A 14,760-nucleotide genomic window follows, 5' to 3' on the forward strand; every position below is an offset into this window, starting at 1 on the left:
TTCAGGAATTAGACACAGTGGTGGTTGCACAATTTTGTGACTATACTAAAACAATGAATTATACATTTTAAAAGGGTGAATTTTGGCCAGGCGCAGTGGCTCACGCCTGTAATCTTAGCATTCTAGGAGGCTGAGGCAGGCGGACAGCTCGAGGTCAGGAGTTCGAAGCCAGCCTGAACAAGAGCAAGACCCCGCCTCTATTATAAATAGAAAGAAATTAATTGGCCAACTAACATAAATATATAGAAAAAATAAGCCAGGCATGGTGGCATATGCCTGTAGTCCCAGCTAATCGGGAGGCTGAGGCAGTAGGACTGCTTGAGCCCAGGAGTTTGAGGTTGCTGTGAGCTAGGCTGACGCCATGGTACTCTATCCTGGGCAACAAAGAAAGACTCTGTCTCAAAAAAAAAATAAAAAGTGTTTTTAATGACAATAACAAGTGCTGGTAAGAGGCAGAGCAGCTAAAACCTGATCCAATGCTAGCGAAATTAGAAAATGGTACAAGCCACTTCCAGTTTTGTAGTTTCTTACTACTGCTAAACATTCACTTAACACATGGCTCTGCAATCCCACTCTTAGTTGTTTTTTGTTGTTTTTTTTTGAGACAGAGTCTCACTCCGTTGCCCAGGCTAGAGTGCCATGGCACCAGCCTAGCTCACAACAACCTCAAACTCCTGGGCTCAAGCAGTCCTACTGCCTCAGCCTCCCGAGTAGCTTGGGACTACAGGTATGTGCCACCATGCCCGGCTAATTTTTTCTATATATTTTTAGTTGGCCAATTAACTTCTTTCTATTTTTAGTAGAGATGGGATCTCGCTCTCACTCAGGCTGGTTTTGAACTCTTGACCTTGAGCAATACTCCTGCATCAGCCTCCCAGAGTGCTAGGATTACAGGCCTTAGCCACCACATCCAGCCCCACTCTTAGTTATTTACCCAGGAGAAATAATTTATGTTCACACAAAAACCTGTACATGGATGTTTATGGCAGCTTTATTCATAATCTCAAAAAACTGAATTATCCTTCAACCAGCCAAACAGATAAACATTTATTGTAAATCCACAGAATGAAACACTACTCAAAAATACAGGAATGAATTATTGATGTATGTAACACATGGATGACTCTCAAATGCATTTTGTGTAAGAAATGGAAGAAGTCAAATGAAAAAGCCAGACCCAAACATACCAAACATGCATATTTATATGCACTCTGGAAAAGACAAAACTACAGGGATGGAAACAGATCAGAGATTGCCAGAAGGTGTGGTGGGATGAACTACAAAGAGGCACCAGAGGGAATTTGGGGAGCTTGGTAGAACTTTCCTGTGTCACTATTATGATGACGGATACATGCTCTTAGCATTTGTCAAGGCAGACAGAACTGTACCACAAGAGTGAATTTTACTGTATGTTAGTTTTAAATAAGTAAATAAATCCACTGATTAACCAGAAAACCTCCACCTTAAATGTAGAAGCAATGTTCCACTACAGATTAAAGCACTCTCAAGTGTTCTTAAACTTCCTTCTAAGACAGATGGAGACAAGTTTTATTATTTTCATTTTGCAACTGAGAAGCAGCATAGAATAAACAGTCTGCAAGTTTCTAGCACTAGTCAGAGAGGCTGAGCGAGCTATCGCTTAGGACCCTAGTTTTTGTAGTCTACCGTATCTTTGTACCAGATACCAACAGTAGTAACAAGTAACAATTCTTTTAATCAAACTAAATTACTTGTTTACATTGTTTCATAAGGGAAGAGTCAAGATAAATAAGAATTTTAGAAGGATGGAAGTGTGTGAATATCCAAAAATAGTTAAAAGTACTTAAAAATATATATTATATATAAAACATATAATGTATAATTACATATCAATATACATAATTCACACAAAAATGAATCCTCCCTTTGGCTTAGGAAATCCATATCATAAAGGAGTCTAATTTCCAATGAGTGTTTAAGATAAATGAGTGTAAGTTGGTCCGAGGGTTGTGGGTTATTGTTAAGCTGATTTAACATTGTCTCCCCCCACAACCACGCTTGACTAGCTTAAAAAAAAAAAAAAAAAAAAAGATAAATGAGTGTAGAACACAAAAAACATAATGCACTAAAAATGAGACTATAAATAGGTGGAACATCAGAGTAAAAGGAAACAGGTAAAGTTCCGGCTTCCACCACGTGAAAGGGGCATGTTCATCCTTGTCTTTTGTAGGTCTGAGACTTTGCACAGCGCACCTGTTGTTTAAAAAAAAAAAAAAAAAAACCACCAGCAATTCACTCTGACCCACAAAACCTCAAAGCCTTGGAAATGGGACACATTCCTGGGTCAGGTCATGAACTAAAAACACACAAGCAACAGACTCAGTTATTCTCCACGGGAGTTGCCTTTTCGTTATCGTCCCAACCCAGGGCAGCAAGCGGGAGTCCAGGCGGTCCCGCCGGAAGCGGGTGCCGAGACAGCGCCTCGGGCTTAGCCCTACGGAGGCCTGGGGAGGAAGGCGGGCGTCCTCTGCAACAGCGCTGGGCCTTCACGTGCGAAGCAGCGTGCGGCAGGCCCTCCGTGGGCTCTCTGGGGCCTCCGTCACAACGCAAGGTGGAAAATGACAGGAATGAGAGCAAACCCAGGAGCGTGACGTCGCTCCTCCTCGCCCCGCACGGGACGAGGGGCGGAAAAGGGCACCTCGCCGGGATTTGAACTCTAGACCCATGAAACCCACGGCGGGCCCCCCTCAGCCGCTTCGCTCGGAAAGACAGACCTTTTCACCCCTCACCCACGACCCTCCCACACACACCCCCCAATAAACAACCCGCGGGCGGAGGCCTGGGAACTGCCGCCCGGCTTTACGTAACTTGACCCAGAGGCGGGCGGGCGGGCGGCAGGTGGCAGCACAGGCGAGCGGGGGCCTCAAGCCCCAGGGACACCGGAGCCGCTCAGGCGGCGAGAGGGCCGGGAGGCGGGCGACCCTGAGGCGCGGCGGCGGTCTGGTTACCTTTCCAGATGCCCAGAGAGAGCTGGGACGTGTCCAGGTCCACCACATAGTCTCCCAAGAACCGGTTCAACACGTCCACGACCACCGACTCGAATACCATTTTCCTCAGCAGCGGTGGGCACGGCAGCCGCCTACCCGCCCCGCGCTCCTTCTCCCTGCGCCTGCCCCCGCGCCCCTCCCTCGAGACCGCTCGGTTCACCGGCTCCGGGGAGGCCCCGGCTGTGGCACCGCCGCTGGCCGGACGCGCAGCCCCCGCGCGAGCCCAGCGAGGAGTGGAGGCGGCCACTCGCTCCACGCGCGTGCGCAGCTCTGCCCGCGGGCGGAGGCGGGGCGCGGCGCCGACCTGAGCGCACCGCCCCGGCAAGGAGGAAGGGCGGCTGCGAGGCCGCGGGTCTCGCGCGTGCCCCTTTCCGGCCCGGCTCGGCTCCTCTTTCCCGTCGGCCCCGCCTCCTGCCTCATCGCCTGGCAACCGGACACGTATGGGGAGCTGCAAAATTTGTTCCGACCCCGCCCCCCCCGCCCCCGGGGCGAAGCAGGGGCGTGGCGCGGCGGGTACGCCCTATGGGACCGCCCCTGCCCCTGGACGGTGACAGCCCCCCACGGCGTCTGAGGACTTGTTCTAAAGTAAGGCGTGGGGGCATTTCAGCCCCTTCGCTGTTGGGCTGGAGACCTCACGAGGGGGTGTCCCAGAGAGCATCCCCCCCATCGTTACAGGTTGTGAGGGTCTGGCCAGCTGGGTGTCTGGGCGTTTGTAACTACCCGGCGTGATGACTTAACTTGTCTGCTGCAAATGGGGAATGAGGGGGGAAAGGGGGGAATAAGAGTAAAGTCAGGGATGGAGTTCCGCAGCCCATTCCTTACATCTAAGATGATGACACATTTTTGGTCAAGTCATTTATGCGGAGCCTCCTTTCTCTCCAAAGAATGGCACGTTTCCCTGCAGATAGAGTGAGCAGATCTGGAAACTGTGAGCACCCTCCAAGGAACACTGAGAGTCTTAGACCCTCACCCCTGAGCCTCCACAGAATTACTGACCTAAACTAAACAAATAAAATCAGACATCTTTCAACCCCACCCGTTTGGTCTTATATAGAAATAGTCCCAAAGGACTGAGGTCACAGAGAGGCTAGATGTGAAGTTTAGACAACTATAATTAATCATCCTCTTAAACACTTGAGTATACTTTCAACTTTTTCTCTTTGCATATTAAATGAATGATGATGAATGACTTTCTGTTAATTCTTGTATCATTTTACTGCTCTTTGTGAATAGTCTTCAGATTTTTCAAAATTAAAGGTTAGGGTTAGTAGAATTCCTGACAAAAACAGTGTACATTTTTACATGAATTTATAAATTATTTTATTATATAATTTTATATTTGAAGGGATTTTATGAGGTCTCCAACCTCTTGGTCTTAAATATAATGAAGCTGAGATGTCAGGAATTTGCCCAAGATCACACAACTAAAGTTCTGTGGAAGTAGAACTGGAACCTGGCCCTTCTGATTGACCTCCACGGCTAAACAAAGGTGGAATTCTACCTCAGAATACCTGCACAGAGAAACTAATAGAGGCAAAAATGCCTAGGAAAAGGAAAAGCCCTACACGATGAAGTATTTTGCTACTGCACTATTAATAAGCCAGATATACAGTAGCTGCAAAATTCCACTGTTATATCTAGCACCCTAAATCTAAAGGTACAAGAACTTTCAGAACTCACTCCAAAAATACATCTTAAGTATCTTATAAACACTTTCATACTAGTTTTCTACAATCTGGGAAAGTCTTGTGGAATTGTGTAAGGGTAGGGAAGAAGCTGAAAAACTAGAGGTATAAGTATTTAATTGCTAAACAGAGCAATGAAAGAAATTCTGCTGAGGAAGTGTGAAAAAATACTAATCGAAATTCCTCTTTCCTCAAGTAAATATCATTGACGTGCTGCTTGTCCTTGTCATTTCCTGAGAGCCTTGTGGTAGCAGGCTAGATGGCCAGATAATAAAGCCATTGAAACAGACCCTAAGTAAAAATCATATGGTCCTAGTTATAAAATATTCTTGAAATGACAAAATTATAGAGATGGAGAACAGATCAGTGGTTGCCAAAGGTTAGATATGAGCAAGACCGGGTAGGTGTGAGTGCAAATGGATAGCAGGAAGGAGCCTGTGTTTATGGTACACTTCGGTTTCATGATAATGGTAGTGCTTACATAAAATTGCATAAAAGTACATACACTTGAGTGCATATAAAGCTGGTGAAATCTAGATAGGCTCAGTGTATGGTACTGATGTCTTTATTTCCTGATTTCGATATTGCATTACAGCTATATGTTACCATTAAGGAAACTGGCTGAAATATACGTGGGACCTCCCTATAAAGTTTTTCTTTTTATAACTGCCTATCAATCTATAATTATTTTAAAATAATTTTTTAAAGGGTCTGCTAATTTGAGCTCAACTAGAAAGTGCCCCAGAGGATGAGATGAGCCTAAGAGTTAAGAGAGTCCACATGATGCTTTAATATCCCTACACAGGGTGCTTGGTAAAATATTCAAGAACAACAAGTATCTGAATGTGGTTCCTTATCAAAATGTATTAAAATATCAATTACTGTGTGGTCCCCAGTAAAATACTAGAAAGAGATTGTACAATAAAAGATTTTCAAGCACTTTCCTCTGGCTCTAAATATGTAAAATGATGGAGCTCTTCCCAGATAAACAGGATCCCAAATGCTGATGTTCATCAGTGTTTGTTAATCTCATATTTTTATATGGCTGATTTTACACGGTTGATTCCCTGTCATTCAGGTTCGTGCTCAAATATCACCTAATCATAGAGGTGAGGTATTCCCTGGCCTCTCAGTCTCAAGTAGCCAGCAGTCACACTCTGGCATATCACCTTAGCAGCCCCTGAATCTAGCTTGCATTTTCCCCAACACTGGCAGAATCAATATCATTTCACCATCTCAAAGACATCACAACCAACCTCAGATTCCCCATCCTTAGAATTTTGTTTCTCAGAACTCAAAGACACAGGGATCAGCTAAGCAGCCCCCCGGGGCTTGGAAGTCTGAGTTTCAGCTTTAGGGCCCGTCTTCTAAGTTTCCAAGCCTGTCTCTTTGCTCACTCAAACCTTGGGGTTGTATTCACTTTCTGCAGTAACTGCCTCGATATCTTAGAGTACTCTTTTCATCCTTTCACTACTTGATTTTATATCTACTTAACAATTCTGTATATACCTGTCTCTATGGAAAGGAGAGTAAGGATCTGCAGTTGAATCTGTACCAAGAGAGCTGTTTGGCTGAGAGATAGAAGCAGTATCATCAAAGGGAGTATGTGCAAATTATGGGTGGGGAGGGAAGCCAGGCTCAGGGCCAGAGAGCTGATTAAGTGTCTGGACAGGCAGCAACTGCTGGTCTATAAATAGGTAATGAATCCAAGGGTCAGGGTTTAGGATAATCAAGAACAGATCAGGCAGTGAAGTGTGAGGTGGGTCCAGGTGAAGTATGCAAAAGATAGGGGTCTATTCCTAATCATCCTGTGGCACAGGGGCGGTGGGGTTAGCTAGCTCACTGTGAGCTGAATCCACTGCTACCACTGCCCCTCCTTGTTTGTTCAGTCCAGCCTCCCCATTTGTGAGTCAATCTTGATTCAGATAGGACATGAGTGACCTTCCAGAAATGAATTCTCTGCCTATCTGGACAGTTGAATATTGACCATGATCTTGATTGCCTGTCTCTGTTTTCTTTTCCTCCATTGTGAACCACTGACTGCACTGAAAGCTGTGTGCCCCTCTGTGTGTTGCTGCTTCTGTTAAACCCTTCCCCAGAGCCCGGGCCACCACCTCAATGCCAGCCCCCGTCCTCTGCCTTGCCTACCCCACCCAACACTTACTAAGGCACTCAGATGGGAAGCCCTGGCAGGGGTGGGGTGGGAAAGTCCCAGAATTAAAGTGCAGTGAGGAGGCCACAGTGGAGATCTAGGAAGGAGGTAATTATGGATCTCAACTAGGCCATGGCAATTTAAACGAGTAGAAAAGCATAAATCTGGCTGGGCGTGGTGGCTCACACCTGTAATCCTAGCACTCTGGGAGGCCAGGGCGGGCGGATTGCTCGAGGCCAGGAGTTCGAAACCAGCCTGAGCAAGAGCGAGACCACGTCTCTACTATAAATAGAAAGAAATTAATTGGACAACTAATATATAAAGAGAAAAAATTAGCCAGGCATGGCGGTACATGCCTGTAGTCCCAGCTACTCGGGAGGCTGAGGCAGGAGGATTGCTTGAGCCCAGGAGTTTGAGGTTGCTGTGAGCTAGGCTGACGCCATGGCACTCACTCTAGCCTGGGAAACAAAGCGAGACTCTATCTCAGAAAAAAAAAAAAAAAAAACAAAGAAAAGAAAAGCATACATGTGATGAATTTATAAGACTTGGAAACTGGTCGACTGTGTCGCGGGCGAGGTAAATGCAATAATTCCAAGACTGTCATTCACAGTGACTGGTGTGTGAAAACAACGTATTGGTTTATATTATAGGAGATGAAAGAGAGTTCAGTTTTTGGTAGGTTCCATGAGATTTGAAATCCAGGGAAAAGTATCCAGAACCGAGTGTAATTAGAAATTCAGGAGGAAATAAATGCCAAGTGATAGTTAGAAATTAAGAAATGGAATTCCAGTGAGAGTCTAAAATAAGACATGGATACTTGAGAGCTCCCTACACAGAAGCGATCATAGATACTCAATGTATGGATGACACTTGGAGAGAAAGAAAAGTGAAAGAATAAGGACTGAACAGTGAAAAGACACTCTCATTTAGGGAGCAACCAAATGAACATAAGAGAGGAGCCCTGCAACAGAAGCCGGTGTACCTGGAGTGGGGTGACATAAAATCCAAGAAGAATCATAGGAAGATAGAGTGGTCAGCAGCATCAAGAGCATCTCATTGTAGAGACGTCAAGAAAATAAAATTGTAGGATGGGCGCGGTGGCTCACGCCTGTAATCCTAGCACTCCGGGAGGCCGAGGCGGGCAGATCGCTGGAGATCACGAGTTTGAAACCAGCCTGAGCGAGACCCCATCTCTACCAAAAATAGAAAGAAATTAACTGCCCAACTAAAAATATGTATACAAAAAATCAGCCAGGCATGGTGGCCCATGCCTGTAGTCCCAGCTACTTGGGAAGCTGAGGCAAGAGGATCGCTTGAGCCCGGGAGATTGAGGTTGCTGTGAGCGAGGCTGATGCCACGGCACTCACTCTAACCTGGGCAACAAAGTGAGACTCTGTCTCAAAAAAAAAAAAAAAAAGTGAATTAAGCTATTACTATATTCAAGCAAATTCTTTTGATTCACCTAAGAGATGTCTAACTAAAGAAATTTTAAAAGTTACAAATAGAGAATAGATGTCAATAACAAAAAGGATTACTAGCACATTTGAACCTCGTGTTTATGAGTATATGCTTTTATGTAGAAAATTAAGTTCGTGTTAACACTTACCAAGTACTTAAACGCACACAGCTCCTTCAATATCAAAACAGACATTCATTGTCAACAACGGTGCATTAACTCAATAAATGTACACATTATTTTTTGCATTTTTGCAGTATTTAAACTATTCTTGTTTTGGCATATGCTTTTGTCATCACAATGTAACACCGTTTCTGGTAAGAATCTTAACTGATCCATAAATAAACCAAACATTAACTTCCAAATATCTTATTTTCTGGCTGCTTGAATTAGTTTACGTCTTGGCATTCTTTATCAACTACTTGCCTGGAAATACACTAGTCTATGAGTAGATGTTTAACAAACCATATATAAATCTGTTTTCTAAGTTTATGTCCTTCTGTAGATCTTGATAAGACATACCATTACTGACATCATAAACATGTGAGGTTATAAGGAAACAACAAATTTCTTGCTCCCAGCTTATATACACATGCACACACGGATGTGCTGTAGAAGTTGTAATATGATCCAACATTTTAATAAACAATATTTTCTATGTCATGTAGACATAGCTTATGTACTTTATATAGAGAGAATTCACATACAGTGTCACAGATAAAGGACAGATTTGTAATTATAAAAAAAAGGCTCGGTACATTTGAGCCTCAATGTATACCAATAGCATGTTTTTATTTTAAATTATTTAGTTCAACAGCTACTTTCTAAGTAAAATCTGATAATGTCTAAAATTTTCCAATGTTTATATGTTATAAAACCTATTTCTCAAAGAGAACATACATAATGTTCCCAGAATCACCTTGTTGAAAATATTAAAAATATCATGGTATTTTTCCACTGCTAAGAAAAGTCGTCTCTATCAACTAATTATCACATTTATGCTGTTCTTAGATTATACACACTGCTTTTTATAACCGAGAAAATTCTGAGTCAGATGCACTAATTTGGTTTATTAACGTTAAATTAGCTGAGTCAGGCTAGGGAGTCAAACTCCTTCAGTGTTCCCTTCGAGAAAGTTAAAAGAGCACCATCTAGTGGAATTTTTTATATCAAATTCTTCCAAATCAGTCTTCAAATTGAAGTACTGTAATCATGAATTTTTAAAACAAACTTTTTTTTAATGATGGTGATTATAAATCAATGATTGTATATTTTAATAAAATAAATCCTAAACATCTTTTCAACTAAACTTCAGATTAGAAAATAAAAATTAGTAATGTTCGCTTATGACATTTTTTTTTTTTTTTTTTTTTTTTTAAGACAGAGTCTGGCTTTGTTGCCCAGGCTAGAGTGAGTGCCGTGGCATCAGCCTAGCTCACAGCAACCTCAAACTCCTGGGCTCGAGCGATCCTTCTGTCTCAGCCTCCCGAGTAGCTGGGACTACAGGCATGCGCCACCATGCCCGGCTAATTTTTTATATATATATCAGTTGGCCAATTAGTTTCTTTCTATTTATAGTAGAGACGGGGTCTCGCTCTTGCTCAGGCTGGTTTTGAACTCCTGACCTTGAGCAATCTGCCCGCCTCGGCCTCCCAGAGAGCTAGGATTACAGGCGTGAGCCACCGCGCCCGGCCTCGCTTATGACATCTTTTTTTTTTTTTTTTTTTTTACTTTTTTTTTTGAGACAGAGTCTCACTTTGTTGCCCAGGCTAGAGTGAGTGCCGTGGCGTCAGCCTGGCTCACAGCAACCTCAATCTCCGGGGCTCAGCGATCCTACTGCCTCAGCCTCCCGAGTAGCTGGGACTACAGGCATGCGCCACCATGCCCGGCTAAATTTTTTTTTGTATATATATTTTTAGTTGGTCAATTAATTTCTTTCTATTTTTGGTAGAGACAGGGTCTCGCTCAGGCTGGTTTCGAACTCCTGACCTTGAGCAATCCGCCCGCCTCGGCCTCCCAAAGTGCTAGGATTACAGGCGTGAGCTTATGACATTTTTAACCACATATTTTTACTACTGAATTGGTTTCTCTCCTATTTGAGTGTTACGTATGGCATACTAAGATTTTTCTTGCTTTTCATGTGGATTCATATCCTTTTAAGAAAGATTCAATTGATTGCAACTTTGTGGTATTGAATACAAGTCTGGCTTTGTTTTTTTCCCAACATTGTATTGTTAGTGCACCCAGTTCCTAAACAAAGAAGGTTTAATTCACTGGTTATGTAAGATGTTTGAGCTGGTCTCTGAGGAGGTTCAAAAGATTCAGGTATAGAATTCCCATTTATCCTTTAGTGGCCATGCTCAATACAAGCTGACTCTCTGTCTTTTTTTTTTTTGAGACAGAGTCTCACTCTGTTGCCCTGGCTAGAGTGCCGTGGCACCAGCCTCACTCACAGCAACCTCAAACACTTGGTCTCAAGTAATCCTCTTGCCTCAGCCTCCTGAGTAGCTGGGACTACAGACACTTGCCACCATGCCCAGCTAATATTTTGTTTCCATTTTTAGTTGCCTTGCTATTGTTTTTCTATTTTTTAGTAGTGACGGGGTCTCGCTCTTGCTCAGGCTGGTCTCAAACTCCTGACCTCAAGTGATCCTCCTGCCCTGACTTTTTCTCTAATTGCACAAAATTGATCGATGCATTTAGGGTGACTAGACAAACATGGTGACTGCCTCAGCTCTAAATACTGATTCCTTATAATCAGTCTAGAGATCCCATAAACAATGTGAGCAGCAAAATGAAGTTAGTGTGTCTCTTCAATCCTGGGAACACATTTAATAAATGCATAAAAGTGGTCATGCAACCATATAGGTTGATGGCAATACAAATTCGTAGTTTCCAATTGAGTTATTTGTACTCTGTTTATTCCCTTATTTTATTATTTTTCTATTTTTTTCCTTGTAGCTTCTATTCTCCAAATTTTCCCAAAGGATCCCTCCTCACATTAAGGTCTCTCTTAAAATAGCTCCTAATCAAAGTGCCTTTCCTTAACCATCCTATCAAAAGTAACACCATCCCTTTACCCACCTTGTCATTATTTTCAGACTCTGCTTTATTTTTTCTTGTAGTACTTACCACTATCACATAATACTTATTACTACTTATTTGTCTTCCTCTGTAATAATCTCACTTTTGGCTCCATTGTTTTTGCCCGTCTGTATGTTGTCATTTAACTTTGCAGGCTTTCCGACTGTGTGATCTGCCCAACCCTTTGATGCTGGGTTCAGTCCTGTGACTTGCTTAGGCCAATGAGATATTAGTAGCTGTGATGCAAGCAGAGTTCAAAAAGCACTTGCATAATTGGGCTTACTCTCTCCCTCTGGGCCATTGCAAGGAGAACAAGCCTGGCCCAGGCTGCTGGAGCATGAGCAGTACATGGAGCAGTGCCAAGTCACCAAAGTTGTTCCAGTTGCCCAGACTGGCCTAAACTGCTGTCAGCTTTGTGTTTTGAGAACTCATGTTTTTTAAGATGCTTCATTTGTAGATAATTTGCACATAGCAATAACTTAATTGGTACACCCTTCTTTAGAATACAAACTCCCTGAGTGCAGGGAATTTGAGTTTTGTTCATTGCTACCTCCTTAGTATCTAACATTGTGCCCGGTAAGGAGATATTAATATTTCTTGAATAAATGAATGGAGTGGGCCAGGTAGGCCCTATATTATAACTTACATAATAACTTTACTGATGACTGGTTTTTGTATAGGTATAGACCCAATAAGATGTAGAGAAATGAGTATGCTACTTATCCAACAGGCAATTCTCCAAAAATATTTTTTATTTCAATCAAGCTTTTGAGAAGCATTAAAGGGTAGTGAGTTCAAAGTTATATATTTTACCAAGTGTGATAAGTGTACAGTAAAATGCTATAATGATCAATTCTTAATAAGATGGGGTTACAACCAGCTTGTTTGTATGATTTATGATTTCCAACAAGGAACTATAAGAAAGCTAGCCCACCTCCTTATAGAGGTGGGCTCAGTACATACCTGCTGGCCAAAGGGTCATTTTGAGCTAGTTTTAAAAGGAAGATGATGAGTGAGACATCAAAGTTCTGTGTCAAAGAGCATGACCATAATATTTCTAGCCTGATATTAAACAACAAAAAAGAGAGAGCTGTCTTAGTCCATTTTCTGAAACTATAACAAAATATCACAGACTGCATAATTTATAAAGAACAGGAGTTTATTTGGCTCACAGTTCTGGAAGCTGGGAAGTACAAGAGAATAGCACCAGTGTCTGGCAAGGGTCATCCCATGGCAGAAGGCATCACATGGTGAGCAAGTACACCAGACAGAGAGATAAAATGGGGCCAAACTTATCTTTTTATTAGGAGCCCACTCCATTGATAATGGAATTAATCCATTCATGAAGGCTCTGCCCTCATGACCTAATCACCTCTCAAAGTCATCTTTCAAAGGTCATACCTCTCAATACTGTCATAATGGTGATTAAATTTCAATGAGTTTTGAAGGGGACATTCAAACCGTAGCAGAGGTATTACCAAATAGTCACCCAGTTGAGAAACATTTCTCTAAACTCATCACTGTTGGGTGGTGCCTTAGTTCATTTTGTGCTGCTGTAGCAGAATACCACACCTATTGGTAATTTGTAGTAAACAAAAATTTATTGGCTCACAGTTCTGGAGGCTGGGAAGTCCAACACCAAGATGCCAGCATCTGTCAAGGGCCTTCTTCCTGCGTCATCCCATGGTAGAAGGTGAGAGGGAAAGGAGGGGCACAAATGACTCCTTTATTAAAACAGTAAACCCACTTATGAGGGTGGGACCCTAATGGCCTAATCACCTCTTAAAGGTCCCATTTCTTAATGCTGTTGGAGTAGCAATTAAATTTCAACATGAGTTTTAGAGACAGCAAAACATTCAAACCACAGGAGGTGGAACAGCTACCATAAGGTTTCATTTTTAAATGACTTTTAAAAATCTTGAGATAATTGTAGTCCACACATGGTTATAAGAAACAATACAGAGAGGTCCCACGTATGCTTTACTCAGTTTCTCCTAATAGTAACATCTTGTAAAACTGTAGTACAATATCACAAGCAGGATACTGATATTGATACCATCAAGATCTAGAGCATTTCCACTACCACAAGGATCACTCACATTGTCCTATAAGCCATACCTGCTTACCCCACCACACACATGCTTTAAACACTGGCAACTGCTAATCTTTCCTCCATTTCTATAGTTTTGTCATTTTAAGAATGGCATATAGATCGAAGAATACAGTATGTGACCCTTTGGTGTTGGCTTTTTTCACTCAGTGTAATTCCCTGGAGATTTATCCACATTGTTGAATATATTAATGATTTGTTCCTCTTTATTACTGAGTAGAATTCCATTGTAGGGATACACCACAGTTTGTTTAATCATTCACACATTGAAAGATACCTAAGTTGTTTCCCATTTTTAGCTACTATAAATAAACATAAACATATAGCAATTGCTATAAACATTCATGTGGAGGTTTTTTGTGTGGATATACATTTTCATTTCTCTGGGATACATGCTCAAGAGCACAACTGCTAAAATGTATGGTAGTCTCATTTCAGTATATTGGAGAATTTTCTAAGCAAGACGTTAAACCCAATTATTCCAAGGAAATTTAAAGGCAAATGATAAAGTGAAAAAAAGATTTTGAAAATTTTGATGCTGTTAAAACATGAGAATCTTAAAATTTACTCTTTTAGATTTTAAAAGAACTGTTCAATGGGAAGGTGTGCAAGTGATTTGAATCAACAATTCACAAAAGGAGAGATGTAAATACTTAATAAATATATGAGAATATGTCAAATGCCCAGGTAATAAAATATATACAAATAAAAAGCAAGAAAACATTTCTCACCTATGAAATTGACAAAGATTTTAAATATATTGATAGTACCCGGAGTTCTGAAGGAAATTGTAGATGGGCAATCTCAGATAATACTGATGGTAGTGGAAATTGGTATAATCTTTCTGGATGTCCATTTGACAGTATGTATAAAAAGCCTTTAAATTATGCTTAACCTTGGGCCAATATAGTAAATTTTATTAAATTATTCTAATGAAAATATGCCATTTATAGAATTTTAACACTGGGTCACGCATGGTAGTTGGCACCTATAAAGATAGGTGTTTAATCCTTACAACTTTGTAAGCAGATGTTATTAATAACTTTTACTGTTGAAGAAACTAGTACACAGAAAATTTCAACAATAAGCCAGAGATAGAATGGCAGAATAAGAGTTTATACACAAATCTTTCAGATTTTTAGAAAAAAATGGCCATATATATGCATCTGTAAGAATATGGATGTTTATAGCAAAGTTTATAATAGAGAAAAGTAGGAAATACTGTTCATTATCTATTAATAGTGGAA

General features: G+C 41.7%; 1 protein-coding gene across 3 annotated transcripts in view; it reads right to left on the reverse strand.

Moving 5' to 3' along the window:
- Positions 1 to 3,409, reverse strand: part of VPS13A (vacuolar protein sorting 13 homolog A) — a 221,528-nt gene extending 218,119 nt beyond the window's left edge. For all 3 annotated transcript variants that reach the window (XM_020289260.2, XM_012759772.3, XM_012759771.3), the window contains exon 1: positions 2,988 to 3,409. In XM_020289260.2, coding sequence (XP_020144849.2) covers positions 2,988 to 3,087 — 100 coding nt within the window. In that variant the 5' untranslated portion in view covers positions 3,088 to 3,409. The remainder of the gene's footprint in view (positions 1 to 2,987) is intronic.
- Between the last annotated feature and the right edge of the window lie 11,351 nt (positions 3,410 to 14,760).

Source organism: Microcebus murinus, chromosome 12 (assembly GCF_040939455.1).
Source record: "Microcebus murinus isolate Inina chromosome 12, M.murinus_Inina_mat1.0, whole genome shotgun sequence".
In the NCBI taxonomy this organism is placed as follows: Eukaryota; Metazoa; Chordata; class Mammalia; order Primates; family Cheirogaleidae; genus Microcebus; species Microcebus murinus.